General features: G+C 38.9%; 1 protein-coding gene across 1 annotated transcript; it reads left to right on the forward strand.

Annotated features, from left to right (window-relative positions):
- Positions 1-1,068: 1,068 nt before the first annotated feature.
- Positions 1,069-20,063, forward strand: LOC306705744 (myosin-7). Its single transcript, XM_079172577.1, has 39 exons — positions 1,069-1,084; positions 1,186-1,224; positions 1,365-1,577; positions 1,769-1,912; positions 2,010-2,166; positions 2,248-2,275; positions 3,206-3,311; positions 3,403-3,495; positions 3,572-3,635; positions 3,730-3,828; positions 3,930-4,033; positions 5,760-5,898; positions 5,978-6,096; positions 6,216-6,365; positions 6,517-6,687; positions 6,776-7,082; positions 7,188-7,261; positions 7,410-7,615; positions 7,883-8,006; positions 9,006-9,142; positions 9,235-9,490; positions 10,251-10,493; positions 10,578-10,754; positions 10,856-11,001; positions 11,126-11,216; positions 11,294-11,683; positions 11,785-11,911; positions 12,059-12,177; positions 12,276-12,472; positions 12,706-12,889; positions 13,915-14,080; positions 14,176-14,300; positions 14,381-14,689; positions 14,778-14,981; positions 15,094-15,390; positions 16,410-16,514; positions 16,607-16,702; positions 17,028-17,162; positions 19,954-20,063. The coding sequence occupies exons 3-39, from the start codon at positions 1,377-1,379 to the stop codon at positions 19,972-19,974; spliced, it is 5,811 nt and encodes a 1,936-aa protein (XP_079028703.1). The 5' UTR covers positions 1,069-1,084; positions 1,186-1,224; positions 1,365-1,376; the 3' UTR covers positions 19,975-20,063.
- The last annotated feature ends 4,985 nt before the right edge of the window (positions 20,064-25,048 follow it).

Here is a 25,048-nt window from a genome sequence, read left to right on the forward strand (position 1 = left end):
GCCAAATATTTTCTGCGTCTTCTGTTGTGTTTAGAAAACAATACCAGCACTTTTCATTTACGGAATACTCTGGATTAATTTTCATTGTGCAAAGAATGTTAACTCTCCTTTTTAGTTTTTTTGCAGCTTATTTCTTTGTCAATCTCCAACACATTTATTATTTATAAGTTTATCTTTTGTAAATGCAGAAATGTATTGAATTAGAATGTAATGTGATGATTTCTAAATTTCAAAACAGATATATAATTCCTGACTATTTTCACTCTAGATTCTAGCGAAATGCTAAAATGTACTATTTGTATTTGTTGTTGACCTCTACTTGCTTACATTTTTTATTGAATGATTTTTTTTTTTTTAATTTGTGTGAAAGTGCAGATCATCAAGGACACATTATATAATAGACATAAACATATTTTTAACATGCTTTCTCTCATTTTCATTTCTTATATTTTATTTCCATTTGTAATACAGAGTATTTCCATTTGTCCTCAATCAACGATCATCTTTGATCGACCTGCCTGACAAAAAAAGAAAAGGTCTCACCAATAAATATTAAAGTAAAGATAAAATTAAAAAGATTTTAACATCCTAAAGTTTATCATGTCACCATCTGTTTAAATATCACCACATCTATTTCAATCATAGACCATTAAAATCCATTTAAACGGTTTTTGATAGGTATCCGTCTTGCCTGTGAGGATGCTTCTGCTCAGTGCTGCATGTATTGTTCCTGTAACAGAAGCTCACTTAAGGGATGATGAGAAAGGAATTCCTCCCTGTGTCTATTTAAAGAGTGAGTTGTGGTCTCCTGGCTGCTTGAGGATACCTATGATTAATCACTGCACCGCATGGAGCTCCTAATATGGCCTCGCCAGGAGACCCCATCGCTGATAACACTCTGACCTGCTGATTTCTATATTGCTCTCCGCCACTCATTAACCCCCTCCCCTCACGCACCCCCCGACCCCACGCAGACACAATAACATTCCTGGACCCTGAACGCTCCTCCATATTTGGCTGAGAGGCTTTGTTTATAAGGGGAACTCATGGTGAAACCCCCAACAGGTCACCATTCTATCTCAAGGTAAGGTGCGGGGACAATGGCTCACAGATCACTTTGAGCATTACCTGTGTTGGTGTGGACTTCAGACTGCTCTCATCAGTTTCCATTATTTACTTCCTCAGGACCATTACACCTCAGTCTCCTCGGTAGGGATTGGTAAGGTAAGAGCAACTGAAAAATGTTTTAGATTGAAAAAGCAATAAATTCTAACACCAATATGTGATAAATTAACTAATACAAAACTGACTATATTGGCATATGCAGTGTTTTTATTCTGAATTTCGATCATTTTCCCCTGTAGACAAGGTGAAAAATGGGCGATGCTGTCATGAGAGAGTTCGGGGCAGCAGCCCCTTACCTGAGGAAGTCAGACAGGGAGCGTCTGGAGGCCCAGACCCGTCCCTTCGACATGAAGAAGGAGTGCTTCATTCCGGATACGGACGAGGAGTACGTGAAGGCTTCTGTCACCAGCCGTGAGGGGGACAATGTCACTGCTCAGACTGCAAAAGGGAAGGTCAGTGAGCTGGCAGGCACAGCTGCTCTGGATGCAACTGGTTTCTTAACTAAGACACAGTGGTGCAAGGGATGATTCAGGTCCATTTGTCCTTTAGTTATACATAGCAGTGAAACAATAGGAGACTGATGCTCCTACTGCGTGATCACACAGAAAGGTATTACATTAACATTCACTATCTCCATTTTCAGACTGTCACAGTGAAGGAGTGCGATGTCCACCCTCAGAACCCGCCGAAGTTTGATAAAATTGAAGACATGGCGATGTTCACCTTCCTCCATGAGCCAGCTGTGCTGTTTAACCTCAAAGAGCGTTACGCAGCGTGGATGATCTATGTGAGTTGAGGCAAAGACTGTATCCCTCACCTATAGTACAACTACAGCATAATTGTATCTTTTAAAATCATTAACTTCCTCTATTTCATTCTAACAGACCTACTCTGGACTCTTCTGTGTGACTATCAACCCCTACAAGGGGCTGCCAGTCTACAACCAAGAGGTGGTTGTTGCCTATAGAGGAAAGAAGAGGACTGAAGCTCCTCCTCACATCTTCTCCATCTCTGACAATGCATACCAGTACATGCTGACTGGTAATTCACCTTCAGTTATTATAACGTTCACAGAGAGGTGAATCCTAGAATCCTCCAGTGATACTTTCTTCTCTTTTCCAGACAGAGAAAATCAGTCAATTCTCATCACGTAAGTTGTGTTTTTGTGTTATATAATTGAGAATGATATATAGCTGTGAGAAATATTATTTGTTTTGTGAGTTTTTGCTGATATGCTTCAGTTACTCCCGGTAATGTATATTGTTATTTTAAGTGGTATGTTATCAGTGAGCAGTTGAGTTTGTTGATGCCACAGTGGAATAAAGCACCTAAATATGAACATTAACATCACATTATAGATCTACTGGCAAGAAACGAAATAGACAAACAATAATCAGGGTGTATTCTCAGCCTGTTCTCATACCAATGGCGTCAAATAACGGCACTTTGTCACATCCCTCAGCATCTGATAACGACACAAGGATCCCCTTTACCATCTGTATGAGATGCACCGGGCTCCCAAGTAACTACAATGTTAACCCATCCACTACATTATTAGACCTTCAGAGAAAATGCTCCGGGAATGTAAGGATTTAGTACGTTGACAGAAAACACTCTTTCAACCGGTTTTAGAGACGGGTGCTGCTGTCCTTAAGTGTTTTTGAGTCATTTTGAAGTTATGTTAGTTATGTTCATGTACCTATTCTAAACCCACCCATGATGTTTTTCCTAAACCTGAGTAATTGGTTGTGTTGCCTCAAGCTAAGTTTAAGTGCTTATTTTAAACCCAACCATGATGTTTTTCCTAAAAAAAACTATGTGGTTGTGTTGCCTAAACTAAGTTTACATACTTATTTTAAACCCAACCATGATGTTTTTCCTAAACCTAACTAAGTTCTTTTGTTGCCTAAACCTAAGCAAGTGTTTTTGTTTAAATTAACAACGTTAACCACGTGTTTATTGCGACCATGTACTTGGCTGCCATGTGTGTTAGAAAATATTGTCTTTAATCAAAAAACCTGAAAAGTTGGAGAGGCCGCACCGTGTGTTGTCAACTTATCAAAGACATTTGTGTCTTCAGGGGAGAATCTGGTGCCGGTAAAACCGTCAACACCAAGAGAGTCATCCAGTACTTTGCCAGCATCGCAGCTGCAGGCGGGAAGAAGGACGCAGGCTCGGACAAAAAGGTTATAATGCTGAAACATTTAACGGCACATTGAATAATGTTCTTTAGATTTTAACTATTTGAACAAATTTTGCACTTCTCAATTCTTTTAGGGAACCCTGGAGGATCAAATCATTCAGGCTAACCCTGCTTTGGAGGCCTTTGGGAATGCCAAGACCATCAGGAATGACAACTCTTCTAGATTTGTAAGTTTCTGTCTGTAATGAAATACCCCTTTGTGCCAATTCTATTTTAACACATTTTCATTGGCATCATTTTTAGGGCAAATTCATCCGAATCCACTTTGCAGCCAGTGGAAAGCTGGCCTCAGCTGATATTGAGACATGTAAGCAGTCTTTTCTCTTTGCTTTTCATTTTGTCTGTTCACATGTTCACAATGATGCACCAAACCCACTTACATAATGCAAATGTCTTTACAGATCTGCTGGAAAAGTCCCGTGTCACCTTTCAGCTTAAGAATGAGAGAGATTACCACATCTTCTATCAGATTCTGTCTCAGAAGAAACCTGAGCTGCTTGGTAAATGAAAAACTGATCTGTGACCAGTAACAACAAGTAGTTGTAATGTTGCTACATCCCTACTGGCATACAGAATCTAACACTTCTGTGTTGCTTCTCAGAGATGCTGCTCATCACCAACAACCCCTATGACTACGCCTTCATCTCCCAAGGAGAGACGACAGTAGCCTCCATCAATGACTCTGAGGAGCTGATGGCCACTGATGTGAGTAGGGATGAACCATGATGTCTAATCATGGAGCCGGCCACTCACACCAAAAAGTCAAGTAGAAGGGTGACATTTTATAATAACCATCATTAATAAATGGTTAACTGGTTAATTCAACTTTAGTTAATAGTTATCTAAATGTTAACAAACAATGGCATGATAATTATTCATGTTTACTTATTATTAGTTATGCTATAATTTATGTTATTTTATCATTAGTTTGTGCAATATAACATTTTGAGAAACTATATATTTCATCATCGCTAATATAATAGACGATAAAATTACCTTTTGATTACATTTGTAAACAATTTATTACTGTTTTTATTTTTGCATATATTATAAGATTTGATACACTATATCAAGTATTTGTTAATGATTACCAAATGATTTGTAAACCTTTAAGTAATTGTTTGTAAAAATCTATAAACCCGAAATAGATAGGACCAAAAACCAATTGTTAACCATTGAGTATTAACTATTTATCTCAATGTTTTAATAGATAGTAATAGATGCTTTACAAAGTATTTATTAGCCATTTATAAAGGTTTTATAATCATCAGCAGCTGTATAATAACCATCCAAATAATGTGAGTAGATTGTTAATGGTTATTAATTAGGTTGTAAACAAAGTGTTACAGGTATCTGATCTATAATGTTTATTCAGTAGATGTTTTACAATCATTTGGTAATCTTTAATAAATGATTTGTTAAAGGTATATTTATATAGAGAGAGATTTAGAGCATTTCAATTGCCTCTCAATGGCTCTCAGCATGTCGACAGCTGAGCCAGCAGCTCGCAGTGCTAACAGCGCAAACTTTGGCCACATTGCAGACAGAGCTAACAGAGCTAACGTGTGGGGGAGCAGGAGGGTGGGCTCTACATTTCTACCATCAGTGGGATCAGCTGTAACTGCCGTATGAGCGCAGTGCAAAGTGGCGGCCGTGAGCTAACCAGAGGGGCACGCTCACATAGAATAACATGTACTAACATACACTAACATACACTAACATGCACTTAAGGGCGTGCAGATGGCCCAGCTATGTAAGCAAAGCAAGTGAAATCTCGGCAAACAACACACACAGAGGAAGAGTGACAACATTCTCTGCTCAGGTAGACAATACTGCACTATATCTTTACATGATAGCTATTTGCTGCTATATTAATGCTCTAAATCCTATATATTGCACCTTTAATATCGTAAATAAACTGTTATGATGTGTGCAACAATAAACTGTTAAAATAAAGTAAATTAAAGCATCACTAATAATTAGTAAACATTATTAATTATTATTGTATTGTTTGTTAACAGGATAATAACTATTAACTAAAGTTGAACTAACTATCAATATATCATTTATTAATGATGGCTAGTATAAAGGGTGAGGGTTGTTGAAAAATGCTCTGGCTTCCTGCATGTTATTTTGCATCTAGCTGTTGATCTAGCATTATGAAACTTGATGTCACTTATAACCCAGTATCACTGTGTCTCTAGCCAAATGATTTAAATAGACTCGATTAGATTCCAACTATGGTTATAATGTGGGATCATGGTGGCTCAGAGAGCACATATCTTATCCCCCGGATCTCTCCCGCCACTCTACTGTGTACCCTAATACAATCCAAAAAGTCAATGACATATCAAATATAATATCCCTCTTCCCAATTTAGGATGCCAAAACTAGCACAAATGTTGAGAACTTATCCTGTACTCCTCCACAGGACGCCTTTGACGTACTGGGCTTCACTCAAGAAGAGAAGAACGGCATTTACAAGCTGACTGGTGCCATCATGCATCACGGCAACATGAAGTTCAAGAACAAGCAGCGTGAGGAGCAGGCAGAGGCTGATGGCACTGAAGGTGAGATAAGCTCTGTGATCAGGGACATGAAACATGTCAGAATTTAATGAGTTTATTAAGAGATTATGCATTTTCTCAGGTATTGACAAAGTCGCATATCTGATGGGCCTGAACTCTGCCGACCTCATCAAAGGTCTTTGTCACCCAAGAGTCAAAGTAGGAAATGAGTGGGTCACCAAGGGACAAAATGTCCAGCAGGTAATAATGCAACTTATTGTAAGGTGTTCCTAAAGCGCAATAGATAAAGGAAAAAAACACTGACAGAAAAAACAAAGGCTATTTACTGTAACTTTCAAAGGTTGGATTTTTCTTTATAGGTGTACTATGCTGTTGGCGCACTGTCTAAATCAGTGTATGAGAAGATGTTTCTGTGGATGGTGGTGAGGATCAACCAATCCCTGGACACCAGGCAGCCCCGCCAGTACTTCATTGGTGTACTGGACATTGCTGGATTTGAGATCTTTGAAGTGAGCTTCTTCTATTAATGTCTATATAATATATATTATACAGGCAAATTTATTTAATCAACGCCATCTTTTCAATTTAATGCAGGTAACAAATATATGAGTATGAAAATGACTACTTACTTATAAATACTTTTGTCACATTTCATTCCAGTTCAACACCTTTGAGCAGATGTGCATCAACTTCACCAATGAAAAGCTTCAACAGTTTTTCAACCACCACATGTTTGTGCTGGAGCAGGAAGAGTACAAGAAAGAAGGCATTGAATGGACTTTCATAGATTTTGGTATGGACTTGCAGGCCTGTATTGACCTGATTGAAAAGGTAAGAGACTTGAGTATTACATGTTCAGACATACATGAAGATTGATTGATTGATTTTCTTCAAACCGCTCATGTTGTTGTCCCTTCAGCCCATGGGTATCATGTCCATCCTTGAAGAGGAGTGCATGTTTCCCAAAGCCTCTGATGCCACCTTTAAAGCAAAGCTCTATGACAACCATCTGGGGAAATCTGCCAACTTCCAGAAGCCCAGAATTGTCAAAGGAAAACCAGAGGCTCATTTTGCCCTGATGCACTATGCTGGAACTGTTGATTATAATATCAACAACTGGTTGGGGAAGAACAAGGATCCTCTGAACGAGACCGTTGTAGGACTCTACCAGAAGTCTTGTCTCAAGCTGTTATCTTTCCTCTTTATAAATTATGCTGGATCTGAAGGTAGGAATGAACTGAATGTACTGCATTTGTCACAGTAAGAACTGCAATGAAACTTATGGCTGTGTCTGTTAATGAAATCTAATGAGTTGTACAATGGTTCATTAGGTGAAGGGGCGAAGAGTGGCAAAGGAAGCAAGAAGAAAGGTTCATCCTTCCAAACTGTGTCTGCCTTGCACAGGGTTAGTAAAAATACATAAATATGTATCAACGGCTACTTCATATGTAAATTAAAGACTGAGACTTCATTTTACCTTGATAACGGGGAGATATATATCACAACAATCATATCAAATGGGTGTTAAGCACAGGATTTAATGCCATCCACAGGAGAACCTGCACAAGCTGATGACCAACTTGAGGTCTACTCACCCTCACTTTGTCCGCTGCATCATCCCCAATGAGACCAAGACTCCTGGGGCCATGGAGAACCCTCTGGTGATGCACCAGCTGCGCTGTAACGGTGTGCTGGAAGGCATCAGGATCTGCAGAAAGGGCTTCCCCAACAGGATCCTCTATGGAGATTTCAAACAGAGGTATTATTTTGTATGTGAAATATGTTTGTTTTATTGAGATGTTTCCATTTCATATTTATTTGTTTCTTCACTGTTTGTAGTACTTTTCTGATTTTTTTGTTGTCTATGTCTATTGTATGCCCCAAATACCAAAGCAAATTCCCTGTATGTGAAAACCACCTTGTCAATAAACCTGATTATAATTATTATGCTTAGTCACATACTTTATAATTCTAAAATAAGGTGTTATGTAATTTTAAAATGTATTTTCACCGTTCCATTTTCCAGATATCGCATCCTGAATCCTGCTGCCATTCCTGATGGCCAGTTTATTGACAGCAGGAAGGGAGCTGAGAAACTTCTTGGGTCTCTGGATATTGATCACAATCAGTACAAGTTTGGACATACAAAGGTAATTAATAAACAAGACAAGTTCAAAGCACATCTGTTACAAATGTTTAAGCAATAACAAACTACAGAATGATGTTAAATGCAAAATGTGACAGAAAAGTAGAAGAAGAAAATAATCAAGAAGTCTCATCAAGTCAGTAAACCAACCAGAGAAACAGATGAAGAAATAAATTGGTTATTGAACTGTTTTCAGTGGTCATTTGACTAATACAAAAGAAAATGCTGATAGTTGTTAGTTGTTATGGTGACAAGACACGTCAGTGGGGTCGTAAAGTCTTGTCGCAGCTCGCAGGGAAGAGAATGGATGCTGCTCCTGAGATGGATGGCTGGCTAGTTAAATAGTTAGCTTGTCCTTCTCCAGGCAGAGGGACTGTTAGACCCAACGCTACCACTGGCTACCAGCCCACTGTTCAGCTCATTTACTGTAACAAGTGTAGCATTAAAGCATGGTGGAATTCCAGACTGGTAAAAGAAAATGAGCCAAACTGAGTTGTATCGCATCTTAGTTTGAGCTTTCCTATGGTGTGACACGAGCGTGTGGCCGAGGCGTGGAGTTGTTCAATTTTACTCATTTACTCTGACTCTCTACGCCTCACAACGTTACTACTCCACTGCTCTTGTTAGTCGTTACTGCAAAACCTCACCTCAGTGAGTCTGCAACTAGCCGTAAGTGGGTTTAATTTATATGGAAGTTTGGCCACTACAACGGTTGCAATGGCAACAGCAAAACAACAGTAAGGTACACATAAAATAGCCGCTGCTCTGACTATCCTGCTACATTGATTTGAATGGGAATGTCCATTCTACTCCTATTCTATTGCTATGACACCAACTGAATAATGCCAGTTATAGAGTACAATTTGCCACCATAAGCTACTGGTTACACCAGACCAAATAGGACTGTAGCAGCAAAATCCACAAGTGTATTGGATTGAGCAAGGGACCATTTAAGATTAACGTTGAATTTCTAAGAGGAACGTATGTTTTCATGTACCTAAAGGTGTTCTTCAAGGCTGGTCTTCTTGGGACACTGGAGGAGATGAGGGATGACCGCTTGTCACTCATCATCACTGGAATCCAGTCAAGAGCAAGAGGCCTGCTGGCAAGACTGGAATTTAACAAGATTGTTGAGAGGAGGTCAGAGAAATCAGGAATCTAAAAATGAACTAAAACCAAGAAAATGATAACGATCATTCATAGATATTTAACTCTGATTGATCTTCCAACAGAGATGCACTATTGGTGATCCAGTGGAACATCCGTGCCTTCATGGGGGTCAAGAATTGGCCCTGGATGAAGCTCTTCTTCAAGATCAAACCTCTGTTGAGATCTGCAGAGGCAGAAAAGGAGATGGCCAACATGAAGGAAGAATTCCTGAAGCTGAAAGAGGCTTACGCAAAATCTGAAGCTCGTAGAAAGGAACTAGAGGAGAAAATGGTCTCTCTTCTTCAAGAGAAGAACGACCTGCAGCTCCACGTCCAGGCTGTGAGTCTAATGACATTATTCTTAATATCAAAGTGGTAATATAACCATACAGTATATAAAACACAATCTCAGTCCCAACTTGTCAAATATGGATGCTTTGTCAGGACCCATTGGTATCCCTTCTTAATTCTTAAACAGGTTGTCCCATTGACTTCAACATGTTAACGTTACGTAGGTGACATAAGTTAAGTACGTTATGTTACTTCTTGTTAAATGTCGACTTTTACTTTCATTTGTACCAACCATCCAACCATCGCGACTCAATTCACAATAGGCAAATTTGTGCATAAATGAATGTACCTGACCATCTTTACTGCCATTTCCACATCACCTTACATTATCTTGAATAGGTAAACCAGCCAGAAAAATATTTGGAAATGATAAATCACAACTTTGTTTTATAGTTATTGAAACAGAAACACATAATGAATAGTTTATAAGTGAGAACAAATAAATACATATAGGTGTCATTCTTTTCATTTCCTCTCATCAGTAAAACAAAGACAATGTACGCAAGCCTTTTCTAACTGCTGTAGACTTCTGTGGCTCTGGTGTACTACCGATGTAAATGTTAATTAAAAGAAATTCTGCAAATTTGATTAGCAATCCACCTGTGGGTTCTGACCCAGTCTTTGAGAATGATTGGTATATACCATATGAATATATAATATACTGTATATATATATATTTTTTTTTTTTCTTAATAAATCATGTATCTTGCAAGTTACCATATGATAAAGTAATGACCATTTCATTTTAGGAGCAAGATAATCTTGCAGATGCTGAGGAAAGATGCGAAGGGCTGATCAAGAGCAAGATTCAGCTGGAGGCTAAATCCAAAGAGCTGTCTGAGAGACTGGAGGATGAGGAGGAGATGAATGCTGAACTAACTGCTAAGAAGAGGAAGCTGGAGGATGAGTGCTCTGAGCTGAAGAAAGACATTGATGACTTGGAGTTGACTCTGGCTAAAGTGGAGAAAGAGAAGCACGCCACTGAGAACAAGGTATGACGTACACTAATCACTGTAAAGTGTCCCAAATAACATCCGCATTGAAGTCCTTGATACATAAATGTCCTCTGGCCATAGGTGAAGAACCTGGTGGAAGAGATGGCTGCTTTGGATGAAATCATTGCCAAGTTGACCAAGGAAAAGAAAGCCTTACAGGAAGCTCATCAGCAAACACTGGATGATCTGCAGAGTGAAGAAGACAAAGTCAACACTCTGACCAAGGCCAAGGCTAAGCTGGAGCAGCAAGTGGATGATGTAATTATACGTATTGTTGCAATCCCTAAGTGTTCAGTAATACCATATGCTCCTTGCATATTGGGATACATAGTTTGACTTTCTGCAATAATATTGTTCAGCTTGAAGGTTCACTGGAACAAGAGAAGAAGATTCGGATGGATCTGGAGAGAGCTAAGAGGAAACTAGAGGGAGACTTGAAATTGACCCAGGAGAGCTTGATGGACCTGGAGAATGACAAGCAGCAACTTGAACAGCATCTGAAAAAGTAAGCACATTATACTACTGTATGTACAGTATGCCTGGAACTCATACAAGACATTGAAGCTGTAGAGATAAAAGCAGAACTGATGACCAGTTGTTCTAATCCTAACTACTGTATTTCATCACAGGAAAGATTTTGAAGTCAGTCAGCTCAACAACAAAATAGAAGATGAGCAGGCCATAACAATTCAGCTTCAAAAGAAATTAAAGGAGCTCCAGGTAATAGACGATTACAGTAATGTGTAATGGTTAAAACCCTTGATGGTAATAGTGACCAACTAGTTCTGCATTTACAGGCCCGCATTGAAGAGCTGGAGGAAGAGCTGGAGGCAGAGCGAGCTGCCCGAGCCAAGGTGGAGAAGCAGAGAGCAGACTTGGCCAGAGAGCTGGAGGAGATCAGTGAGCGGCTGGAGGAGGCCGGTGGAGCAACATCCGTCCAGATTGAGATGAACAAGAAGAGAGAGGCCGAGTTCCAGAAACTCCGCAGAGACCTGGAAGAGGCCACTCTGCAGCATGAAGCCACTGCTGCCACACTCAGGAAGAAACAAGCAGACAGTGTGGCCGACCTGGGAGAGCAGATTGACAACCTGCAGAGAGTCAAGCAGAAACTGGAGAAGGAGAAGAGCGAGTTCAGACTGGAGCTGGATGACGTGGTCTCCAATATGGAACATATTGTGAAGACAAAGGTTGGCTGAAATGATTTCTCGCTAATGTTGAAATTGTATGGATATGGGGTATAATTCGGGGTACAATGGTAATATTTAAAATGTGTATTTTTTAAATCTAGACAAATCTAGAGAAGACATGCAGGACTCTGGAAGATCAGATGAATGAATACAAGACTAAGTTTGAAGAGGCTCAACGCTGCATAAATGACTTCAATATGCAAAAAGCAAAACTTCAAACGGAAAATGGTATATTGATATCTGCTCCATGTAATTGATAGCTGAAAATTTTCATGTAAAAATCTTTTTTTTCAAGTTTCCACGAATACATAGAAAAATCTCTAAAAAAGCTTTGTTGGGTCACTGACAATATGATTCTGCATTTGCCGATACAAGGTGAGCTCACAAGGCAGCTGGAGGAGAAGGAATCCCTGGTGTCTCAACTGACAAGAGGAAAAATGTCCTACACTCAACAGGTTGAAGATCTAAAGCGACAACTGGAGGAGGAGACCAAGGTGTAATGAAGTTTCAGTGCACAATAACATCACAGGACATTAACTTCTAATCAAAGTGTTTTACAGTGTTACTCATTCATATGATTTTGTTTTGACAGGCAAAGAGCGCCCTGGCCCATGCAGTGCAGTCAGCTCGTCATGACTGTGACCTCCTCAGGGAGCAGTATGAGGAGGAGCAGGAGGCCAAGGCTGAACTGCAGCGCGGCATGTCCAAGGCCAACTCTGAGGTGGCTCAGTGGAGAACTAAGTACGAAACTGATGCCATCCAGAGAACCGAGGAACTGGAGGAGGCCAAGTAAGACAGTTTAACATACAAATTCATGATTTGAAATATAATTCCTAAAGAGACATTTTACTTCGTCTAGCAGATCAGCTTTTTGTTTGTGTTATGTTCCTACTAAAATGTAAGACGAACAAAAAGTTTGTCTGTTGGATGACCGAGCAGCCATATTAGTTGATTTTATAATAATGTATCCAGTAAACACAACTGCAAGAACATTGAACGATTTGAATGGTTGATTTCTAAAGGAAGAAGCTGGCTCAGCGTCTGCAGGATGCTGAGGAGGCTGTTGAAGCAGTGAACGCTAAATGTTCGTCTCTGGAGAAGACCAAACACAGGCTGCAGAATGAGATTGAAGATCTCATGGTGGATGTGGAGAGGTCTAATGCTGCTGCTGCTGCTCTGGACAAGAAGCAAAGAAACTTTGACAAGGTGAAATACTGCTAAGTATCTGTGAGCACCACAACTATCAATTGGCAGGGTCGCCGCTGAGCCTTTGTAGAACTAATATCAGGAAATTATTACATTTTTACTTTTAAAACTGCTATTTCCAGTCGTGCCACATCTCTACGGCCATTATCTCCAACACTCAGCAATTTACACCAAACAATCTAGATTGATAAATAACACTACAGGTAAGAGGAAAAATATGTATTTTTGATATTGGAGAGAATTGTCCCTTGAAGTTCATTGGCCAATGGAACACCAACATGGGTTATTAAAGCCAAAGTGTGTAAAATTAGGCAGTCTAACTTTGTCGCTCCCTAATGGTAGTATGAAAAAGACACTCTGGCATACAGATGATTGTGCTAAAACATTGCATAAATTTAAACCTGCACTCAATATTTTCCACAAAAAAACTATACCATCTGTAAGTGGCTTTACAAGGCAGGAGTGACTCTCCATCGGTCCAAATGTGTCTTTAACACCTATTGAGCAAATTTGTTCGGCTGCATTTACACCAAATCTGGTGTTCGGCAAAAAAATGCCAGTTGTAAAAAAACAACAACCGAATTTTGGCGAAAGGTTGAAACCCAATGAACTTTTGGAGAAACACAACCTGACCTCACATTGGTGTAATCGGTGATCAGACCAGAAGACGCCAACCAGAAGAAGAACCTTACCATGTAGCATTCCGCTGTTAACCAAGCTCTAAAGATGGAAGAGAGACTGATTGCTGGCACAACGACTTTTCCAGAACTGTACAACCCTTCGCTTGGCGATGTTCACAACATGACGGCACATGAGCAATTTAAGTGACACTCCCACACCGCCAAACAACCCTGCGGTAATTGCTGCAACGCCTTATTTGGTGTAAATGCAGCCTTTGTGTTATCTTTAACTTTTCCGTGGAGTGTTTTTTTCAATAATAGGACAAATTGTTTCACATAAAGTGAACTCCCAAACACGTCATCTGGCGCATATACACTTATTGCTTGCCTTACTATCCACTGTAGGTCCTGTCTGAGTGGAAGCAGAAATATGAAGAGTCCCAGTGTGAGCTGGAGAGCTCCCAGAAGGAGGCTCGGGCTCTGAGCACTGAGCTCTTCAAACTGAAGAACTCTTACGAGGAGTCTTTGGATCATCTGGAGACCATGAAGAGAGAGAACAAGAACTTACAAGGTAAGATCTACTGCCGGGGTTTGTGTCCGAGTTTTTGCAGACATACTTAATTAAATTATAAAGCCATCTTAATCACTCTGCCTGACATTCCACAGAGGAGATTTTCGACCTCACTGAGCAACTTGGTGAGAGTGGGAAGAGCATCCATGAACTGGAGAAATTACGGAAACAATTGGAGCAGGAAAAAAACGAGATCCAGTCTGCTCTTGAGGAAGCTGAGGTACAGGCTCTCTGAATTAAACATTTTAGAATTCAAACTGTCTGCTGCATTGTATAACTCTGTACCCCCCTGTCCACCAGGCCTCCCTGGAGCACGAAGAGGGTAAGATTCTAAGAGCCCAGTTAGAGTTCAATCAAATCAAAGCTGATATTGAACGCAAGCTAGCTGAGAAAGACGAGGAGATGGAGCAGACCAAGAGGAACCTGCAGAGGACGATTGACACCCTACAGAGCTCTCTTGAGGCAGAATGTCGCAGCAGGAATGAGGCTCTCCGTTTGAAGAAGAAGATGGAGGGAGACCTGAATGAGATGGAGATCCAGCTGAGCCAATCCAACAGGCAGGCAGCAGAGGCCCAGAAACAACTTAAGGCTGTTCATGCACATCTGAAGGTAAACTAGAAAAGGAAAGGGGGACTTCCTTAAGTTTCAAATTCAAACTGATTCTAAACATTCATGTGGTTGATATCATCCCATAAAGGATTGCCAAATTCAGCTCGATGAGGCTGTTCGGGCCAATGATGATCTCAAAGAGAACATTGCCATTGTTGAGAGGCGCAACAACTTGCTTCAGGCTGAGCTGGAGGAGCTCAGGGCTGCTCTGGAGCAAACGGAGAGAGGTCGCAAACTTGCTGAGCAAGAGCTGCTGGACGTTAGTGAAAGGGTGCAGCTACTGCACTCACAGGTAAGATCTAATAATTCATTGCAACAACCACGGATGACTGACTGGTTTTTTTTTGGACATTACTATTACTATTTCTAACTGCAATAACAATCTCTCAAATCTCACATATCAGAACACCAGCCTCATAAACCAGAAGAAGAAACTTGAGGTTGATGCTTCCCAGCTTCAAATTGAAGTAGAGGAAGCGGTGCAGGAGTGCAGAAATGCTGAAGAGAAGGCCAAGAAGGCTATTACTGATGCTGCCATGATGGCAGAGGAGCTGAAGAAAGAGCAGGACACCAGCTCTCACCTGGAGCGCATGAAGAAGAACATGGAGCAAACCATCAAAGACCTGCAGCACCGTCTGGATGAAGCTGAACAGATCGCCTTGAAGGGAGGCAAGAAGCAGGTGCAGAAGCTCGAGGCCAGGGTAAGAGAAATTAGGCAATATACAAATTTTACACACTTGTGCAAGTACAATTCTCGGGTTCTGAAAAGTGAAGCCAATGCAAAAGGGCCTGCATTCTCTCTAATGTCCATCAGGGGGCGACTCCTCTGGTTGTATAGAAGTCTATGAGAAAATGACTCTACTTCTCTCTTGATTTATTACCTCAGTAAATATTGTAAACATGAGTTTATGGTCTCAATCTCTAGTTTCAAGTCTTCTTCAATACAGCATGATGTTCATTTAGTAAATGATGGTCCATTTAAAGTCAAATAGACCATAAAGAGGAGTATTAGTTTGGGCGGGGCTACCTTGTGATTGACAGGGTGCTACCACGGTGTTGTCCAGTCTGGAAGTTTTCTGGGTTAGAACTTTGACCCATTCACAGTGTGTTTTCAGATCATGAAAGTTAATTGTAATCATTTTGGTCGCCTAAAAATGTCTTATTCAGTGTTAATTGTACTGAGCTCCACCCTCTTGTGTCACTGCAAAAAAACAACATGCCGTCAGACAAAATCCAAGATAGCCCAAACATGCCCCACTAGAGACTTCTAAACAGTCCATAAACCAATGGGTGAAGTCACAGTGACTACGTCCACTTCTTATATACAGTCTATGGACCAACATTCATTTTATATTCATGAAGCTTTAGTATCACAGTTTGAACTCGTAAGCAGACAACATGATCATCCCACCATGCAGAATCTTTCAAATGGAAAAAGGAAAATGCTTATTTTCAGTTTGCTAGATAATCATATTCCTTCACTAGGTTGTCGCTAACTTTCTTTCTGCTGTTTAATTATGGGCAGGTAGTGTACAGTGGGTATATCAGACCTTTGAGACTGTGCCATGCCATTAAATGTAAAAAAAACACTGAGCTGAAATTGGTTAAAAAGCTCAGTTGTGCCGCAGAGTGGACTGATAATTATCTTGGGAGTTAAATGTTAAAATATATTCTTGTGGAACAGTACATTTTCAATAAGTCATTTTCTGATGTTTTTCAGGTGAGGGAGCTGGAGAGTGAGGTGGAGTCAGAGCAGAAGAAGAGCAGTGAAGCTGTGAAGGGAATCCGTAAATATGAGAGACGCATTAAAGAGCTCACATACCAGGTGATTTTTTTTATGAATGGATCAACACATTTTTCTCTATATTCTCCTTATCAAACTTGAGAGGCTTATACCTATTCCCTCCATTTATTTAGACTGACGAGGACCGCAAGAATGTGGTGCGTCTGCAGGATCTGGTTGACAAACTGCAGCTTAAAGTCAAAGCCTATAAGAGAGCTGCTGAGGAGGCTGTAAGTGTGGAAAGTTGTCCTATATTTGTGCTGTGTGCTGATGACACTGTTTCTTTATTTATTCAAAACTACTTCCCTTTTGTCAATTGTGTCTTTGTACAATTTATTACATTTGGTAGTTGCTAAAATACTATTAAAAATGCAGCCGTTTTAAGTTTTAGGCAGAAAACATCTCATTCTCCACTATGACTTGTTTTAGACCTAATTGGTAAACTACAATGTTGAAGCTAAGAAAAACCTTACAACTGAAGACCATGTGGCCCCAGGTTCATTGCTTCTTGCAGTAATAGTATATTGTGGCCTTTGTTTTTGTTGAATCCTGTAGGAAGAGCAGGCCAATACTAATCTGGGCAAGTTCCGTAAACTGCAGCACGAGCTGGACGAGGCTGAAGAACGAGCTGACATCGCAGAGTCTCAGGTCAACAAGCTGCGTGCCAAAAGTCGTGATGTGGGCTCAAAGGTAAGAAGCCTCTCTACACTTCATGTACTGTCCTACTGCCTTCACAATACTGCACACTACTATTCAATCATCCATTAACCATTTCAATGTAATCCATTTAAGATGTGTTTTAATCCCTTTTAATTAGTAATTATAGAAATGTTCATCATTTTAAATAGAAGTATTAAGGAGTAAATAAACCAAACCAGTTTTTGTATAGTTCAATTTTATTTAATTTAGTTAGTTATATTAGTGAAATTTAATAGGTTAGTAGTACTGCTTTTTTTGTTACACAGAAGGTTCCATGGTAATTTAAAAGTTTTTTGTTAATGCAGAGACACCAATAAACATTCAACCAATCAAATGGAGTAAACTAAATAATATATATAGATTAGTGCTGGGCAACGATTCAAATTTTTAATCGAGATTAATCGCATGATTTTTTTATGCTATGTGCAAAATTCAATAAGGAATTCAAAAGTAGCACTTATATTTTAAAAGTACTGCTATATGAACAAAAGTGCATAACATTTGGTTTGCTAACACGTTAAACAAATAAGGTTCTTTTTAACAGCAGTATTCCCTTTACACAGTAGTTCAAATACAGTTATGATTCTGATAATAGATATTCAGCCACAACTTTATCTTCATGTGTGTAAGAGATGCAATTTGAAATATACTTATAACTGCAAACCTGTGAAAAAAAACCTGTCAAAAATGTTTTTTTCTTATTTTTAATGTTTGTTAAATTCTCAGTAGCGATAACTAAACGATATGCTTATATACATATACAAACACTTTAAAAACTCTAAAAAAAGAATTTAAATTAATCATTTCTTTTTTGCTTTTTTTGGTACTTTGGTCAGGCACATATGCAACGCTGATTACCGTAATATGTGTGGTATTTGTTATAAATATACGTTGGTACTGGCCGGCCGGTTCTTGTGTTAAAAATGTCCGCTTAATCATTTTAAAAAACTGCATTAACGAGCAATAAAATTATTGTCGGCGTTAATTAATGAATGCGTTAACGCGATAATAACACGTTAACTTGCCCAGCACTAATATAGATAAATAGTAATAATTAGTGTTGACAGTTCCAACTGTATTATTAGCCCTTATACAGTGAGTGGGATATGCTGATGTTGTGGCAGTGTTGGTATACTTACCCACATTTTTGTTAAAGTCCGGGACATCTGAGGTTTGTTTCTAAACACACAGCATTAGCGTTTCTGCTGATCAAATTTCCAGTTACAACCATTACTTACCACAGCCTAGCTGTGGTGTACTGGCCATCTGACATACCGGGACAAACTCCAATGGGTCATCCACCCTGTCTGTCTCCTTACCTGCCCTCTCTGTGTGCTTGTACATGAGAGCATGTTGCATGTGTGTTCCAGTTTAATTTGTGCTTAGGTCATAGGCTCCGCCGTAGCCTGCTCCGTCACTACATAAATTGTGTCACAACCTCCACAAAAGGTGTCGATTCACTCTCAGAATTTTAGCAATTTGGTCCAAGAACGTTCAGAAAGTCAAGAAGATCCAACAAATGTCATTATTTTGTCCTCATTCAAGTTTGGTGGCTTGGCGGAAGCCTCTGGTGCCCCTGCTCTCCCCATAGAACATGTGGTTAACATTCAGCAAAAGTAGCATGCAGTAGTGAGATGTACAATATGTAGTATTTACTGCAACTGTACATTTGAAATCAACCCACGATTGGCCTTATGTTCAGAGCTTTCAGAGAACACTGCCTTTTTTATGATTTTGAAACCTAATTTGTATACTTACGGTTTTTATAATCATTCAAATTTGGCTGGGCGGTTAATAACACATTGTTTTGTGTTGTGACAAACTCAGAAGACATATTTATTTTTGGTTTATCAAGACTCCTTCTATCTTGAAAAATAAATGTTTTAACTAAATTATTTCAACAGAATTCAGTTTTTATTCTAAAAAAAAAAATGGCTTGAGACTTAAAGCTAGGGTACGCAGTTTTTTGGAAAAAGTAAAAAATACGTCAGGAGTTGAAAAACAATCCTCCTGCACCTCTCCCCTCTCTGTCCTAAGTCCCGCCCACCAGACGAGCATGGGCATCTACATGTACTGGGAATCCAACTTGAGGCCAAAGCAATCACGATGTTGACATGTTTTTATAGCATTTATCGTCAGACTCTCTTTGAGACTTTTGAGTCCGTCTTCTTTTGTGGGTTGCTTCAGTGTGGGCAGTTGTTGCCAATGCTGAAATAGCAACTTTATCTGCAGAATTTTCTGCCATTAAATCAAAATGTTCACCCTTTGAAGGGATGCGCATATGCATCTGCATTAGTAGACCAGCCAATAGGAACACCCTCTCTTTGAATACACTGTGATTGACCAGTCTCCCATCACGGGCTAGATTATCTGAAACCTCAGAACCTCAGAAGTTTAGCTTTCCCTCGGACTACTTGAATTACAATATGCTGAAAGGCCACCTTGGAATTTTTGTCCAATAACACCCCAAAAAATGATTGCCTGCTCCAGCTTTAAATAAAGATTACGCTTCTCTCTTTTTTAAACATTTTAGCTTTCCTCCAAATCCATTAATTGCTACATTCTTTAGATTCATCTCATCCCACAAATTACACAATAATACTTTGTGCCAAGCCAACATACTACGGTAAAGGAAAGCTGACAGTAAAATAAACCTCCTTCATGTTGAATCACTAACTAGTAACATCTTCAAGTTACCTTTGGTAACACTTGTTGGGTCTTGTTGCTCTGCTGTCACTAATCTGTGTCTCTTTGTCTACTCTCTTATCGTTCTTCATCACAGAAAGGGCTAGATGAGGAGTGAAACTCTCAGACGACCACTGGGATCTCCTGAGCTGTGGTCCCCTTTGTCTTCAAAGTAATTCTGTAGAATAAAGAAAATGTGCATTCAAATTAATGTGTAGAGTCCTCATTCATTTCAATCAGGCAGAATTCTCCATGTTACCAAGAGAAGTCATATCACGTGTGTGTTAAATTCACCAGCTTTCACTTCATGACCCATGACAACTATCACCCAGCAGTGAAATGAATTTCAGCAGATGAAGACATCAGAAGGGCTAGCATTAGAAAGCACAAAAGAAACCTGACACAAAACTACTAAATTGTCTTCCTGTGGAGGGTCACAAATGGACTAGGGTTACTAAAGGTCACTCCTGCCACCTTGTGCTGACACTCTGAACTGACTTTCTTTTGTTGCAGAAGTTTTTGACAACAATTTATTTTTTCACTGTTTTTATTGACACCCCTAGATCCTAAAAGGTTCATACATTTATGACTAGATTGTGACTAAATAATCACATTGACAATATAAGGCTTTATGTGAATATAGTCCTTTCCTGACCACAGCAATACAACTGTAAATATATCTGTAAATAGAATCGAAAAAGGAAAGAACAGCTAGCCCTCTGAAGAATAGGCTTCAGTGGAATGTTACTCATGGTGGTCGAAATGTAATTTCAGAGGTTTCTTCTCCTTCTCCCTAATAAACCTACATACAGGGGAAACATGGATTGTAAACATAATTATATGGCAGTTAAATATCTGTTTTAAAGGAGACCAACTTTTTATTGGCATTTAAAAACCCACAGTGGTTTAAATTCAAATTTAAAAATCACTGTTGAACAAGAGAATCCCAATGCAAAAAAAAAGAAAACATCTTTTCTTAATGGTGTTGTGAGGGATGCTATTGTGTTAGTCGGTGTCACATGAACAGCCTGGAATTGTAGTAATAACACAAACGTTGCTCTTCATTATAGTCTATGTATAGTCTTACAGAGTCCTAACATTTCATGAAAAAACAAGAGAATAAGATCTGCCAATGATGTAGTACCAACTTGTTCAAGAATGTTCACAAATAAAGCGTCATTTTCTTGGAAAAGGTGCATCCATTATCATGTGATTCTGTCATAATTATAATGCCATTTCTTACTGCACTACGACTTCATTGGAACTATTTCACCCACTTTATTGTTCAGATTCTAAATATTGAAAGTCTGGAAATTATGAAAGATGAGTTTATTGCAGTGTAAAATGGCCTCTAACACTAAAAACAACTTGTTTCTACAACTATAAACAAAGAGCATTTGTACATTGATTGAATATAAAGTAAAATATAGGTCAGAAGAAGAAATATGACTGAAGCACAAAATGACCCTCCAAACCAGACGAGAACACTTTTGTTATCTCTATACAGAGATGTGGAAATTACAGCACAATAACAACATCTAAAAATGCTGTTTATCTGTAGGTAAATTAGACTTCCACTGGCATTTTAGATGTTCAATGTATTCAGACAGTCGCTCATTTGAAGCACCGAACTAAAGGTAAGAGATTCTATCTCTGCTTGTGTGTCTTAGATCAGACACAATACTTAAACAGTGATACATTTTAGGAGATGTTTTGACATAACACCAAATCTACAGCATAATTCACTGACTTTGTTCTAGTCAATCCAATAGGTGATAATTGGCTATTATCGTCACATTTCATCAGACTTATCTCATAGTGATGTACTGTAATCTTCTCATGTTTTCACCTTTGTTCAAATTAATATTTTGGTTATACATACATGAAAAGTTTGGTCTTATGAAATGCGTAACAGTGGTACAAACTGGAGTTCAATGAACATTTGCCACATTGTACATGTCAATATTTAAAAAAATACCCATTGTAATAATTTTAGAACAACCAAATCACAACCAAATCACAAATCAAACCAAATCACCAAGCTGCATTATGTAACATGCAGTAAAACAATGTGACACTGAGTGTTGCAATCATTATAAACTAAACTGTTTTATAGAGTGAAACATAATTAGTAAATTAAAAACAATATAATTATATAACAATTAAATATACAATATAAACAAACACAAAGCTGAAATTTAAAAAAGTATCTAATTATTAAAAAATTAATTAGCTCTGTTTACAAAAAAATCTACCTTCCAGCTCAACCTAAGAGAGGCTTACCGTACTTCATTCTCCAGCAGTAGCACAAGGAGCGACTGATGATCAGGTTCTAACACTATCAGAGGGATCCAAGTGAAGGGCAGCTTTCAGCTTGACACTAGTTGAGCACTGCATGCTGACTTTGATCTCACGTGGCCCCGTCCTTCCAAGGATTTAGATATTTGCAGAGAGATTACAAGATAAGACATAAAACACGTAATGTTATTCTTTGTCGCCTACATGCTAACACTAACAAAACTCATGAGCCATTGTTTCATTTATTTTCCTGCTGACCCTTTAACGTCATTACCTCTGTGCTTATAGGCTCCTCTGTGTCAACTGCTTAACATGTGTTTTTAGTATTTCTAAACACCACAGTGTTTAGAAATACTATGGGACTAATTAGCAGACAACAGCAACAATAGCATCAAGGTGACATTGTTTGTTCTTTCCATCGATGGTTTTTGCCGCCAACATTAGTAGCATTACCTTAGAGGATTCTGGTGGCAAGTCCGTGCCCAAAGAAGGGGATGAAAGTCAGGAAGGGGGCACAAAACAGATGAAGATTTCCGCAGGGATTTGGACAGCTGGGAATGAGAGCGAGTCCAACAATGTGAAAAACACACTCTGAACAACTGTCACAATGTCTCACAAGAGCTGAGAGTGGACAGATGGCTACATTCCATGAAACTAAAATGAATCTAAATCAATTTGTATGTACTGCACGGATTCAAACGACCAACATCTAATAATTACATTCCATAATGGAATAAAAATGAAACTTGTGGTGTAGAATAAAGGGTGGTTTCTAGGTATATTCTTTAGTGCCATACACCTGTTACCCCTCGTCCATCATAGCACTTCAGCTATATCTCTGCCCTCAATCACAGAGAGAAAATATCCAGATAAGAATTTCACAGGGTTATCTTTGTCCTCAAGGCCTCAAGGAAAAGGGAACAATGCCATGACGACACCACGGGACAAAGGGTGTCAAAGGGTGACAAATGAGTGATAATTCAGTGTGCCTGAGCTCTCACTCTGCAACAGCTGCAATGCTCAAAAAGCATCATCGGAGAGAGAGAGTGGATCATGTTGTTTTAATTCACTTTCTTTTTGCCCTTACATATTTATGTGAATTCAAATGGATTGTTTGAAACCATTTTTTTTATGTTTTAAGTCTTACAGTTTTTTAGTTGTGGTTATCAAAATGAAAGTGAATCATATACCTCTTACCCAAATCAAAATATACAGCATGACCATAACAGTTAATGTAGCTATGAGTTCATTACATCCATCATGGCAAAAATAATAAAGTTTACTGTACAACACAAAACAGGGTTTACACATTTATGTTTAACATTAAAATTCCCTTTAAAAGTCTACAATATGTCAAATACCAAATAAAAGTACTATATCTAAAATCAAACAAAGCTAAAAATGAATCTATGACATCACACTCATACTCATAAGAGCTAACTGAATCAAGTCAGCACCTTGTATGACGTGACATTAAATGATAAACTCATTTAATTTTTATCTGAATAAAACAAAAGCCGAGCCTGTCCCTGATCCACAGCTCTGCCCCTCCCCTCTCTTTGTACCGTGTATTGTCCTTGCCTTGTTTGTCACAAGGTGAAAGCAACAAATAGCAGCAGTATATTCTGCCCAATTAGGAGAACGCTTTCTTTTTTTATATGCAACCTTATTCCAAAAATTCATCCCATATTTGGTGGATAAACATCCTTTATTAATGGAGGGAGGACTGCTGTCAGCTACGGGGCTCATCACTTCTCTTGATTAAAGGTTGAGAGTCAAAGTTAAGAAAACATTTATAATCAGTGATATGGGATCGGACATATTTTAGTGTAAAGTTTTAATAATCCTTGTGTCTCACAAGTATATCATGTTATTTGCTGGTGGTAACACATGATGATGGTATGGTAGTTTGAATGGAATCATGTTTTGCTATGTTATCTGGTTTGAATAGCAAGTCCTTGACTGACCCTGGTCTCCTTTGAACACCAACCAACCCTAGGTAAAAAACACTTTTTATTCTGTGTGAAAAGTATTCCATCATGACAACAATATGATTTATAGTACATTTTGTTTGTTTATGTAGTTGTTGACATTTAGTTGATACATAATTAAGATAGGGTTGGGCAGGGGGTCCTATAAAGGTACGATAATTTGAATTGATTCAACTGGGATGATGCCTTCAAAACTGGCATTAATTAATTAATATTCAGGCATCTTGCTCTGCCACACTGAGGACTGAGCACTGAGGACTGGGGCTGAACAAGTCGTCCGAACTAGGGCTGTTCCTCGACCAGATAAATTCTTAGTCGACTAATGGATGACTTAACACTTTAAATCTTGTGTTTACCAGAGATGTGCACGTAAGTTTCTTGGAAATAAGCCATTCAGCATGAAAAAAGCATAAAACACAACTAATTGACTTAAGAAATTTTAGTGGACTAAGACCAAAAGGACCGATTAGTTGTCAACTAATCGACTAAGAGGGGCATTATTGTGAGAGCCCTAGTGTCCACCTACAGTTGCACTCGCAAAATGTGTAACCTTTGGTAAATGAGCATTGTTACTTTTTAATTAGCAATGAATACCATTAACACCACCACAAGCTGCATCCCAGTGTTGGTTGGCTTTTAAATCACAATGATGGACATCGTTGTTCATCGGCATGACCCTAGATCAAGAGCTCACGGTCATTTGTATACTAAAGAGGCAGTTTGCATAGATAGTACTGTGATGGTACTATCTACCTTGTCATTATTGCACTCGTGGCATGCTGATGGCTAATGTAGTGCATGAAAAGTTGTGAGTACTGTTGTACCCACATTCAGAATGCATGATGCTGCTTCATGTTTATACCATCATGAACCATCATGTCTAAATCTGTAACAGGTTAAAAG

This window comes from Pholis gunnellus (genome assembly GCF_910591455.1).
Source record: "Pholis gunnellus genome assembly, chromosome: 14".
Lineage (NCBI taxonomy): Eukaryota > Metazoa > Chordata > Actinopteri > Perciformes > Pholidae > Pholis > Pholis gunnellus.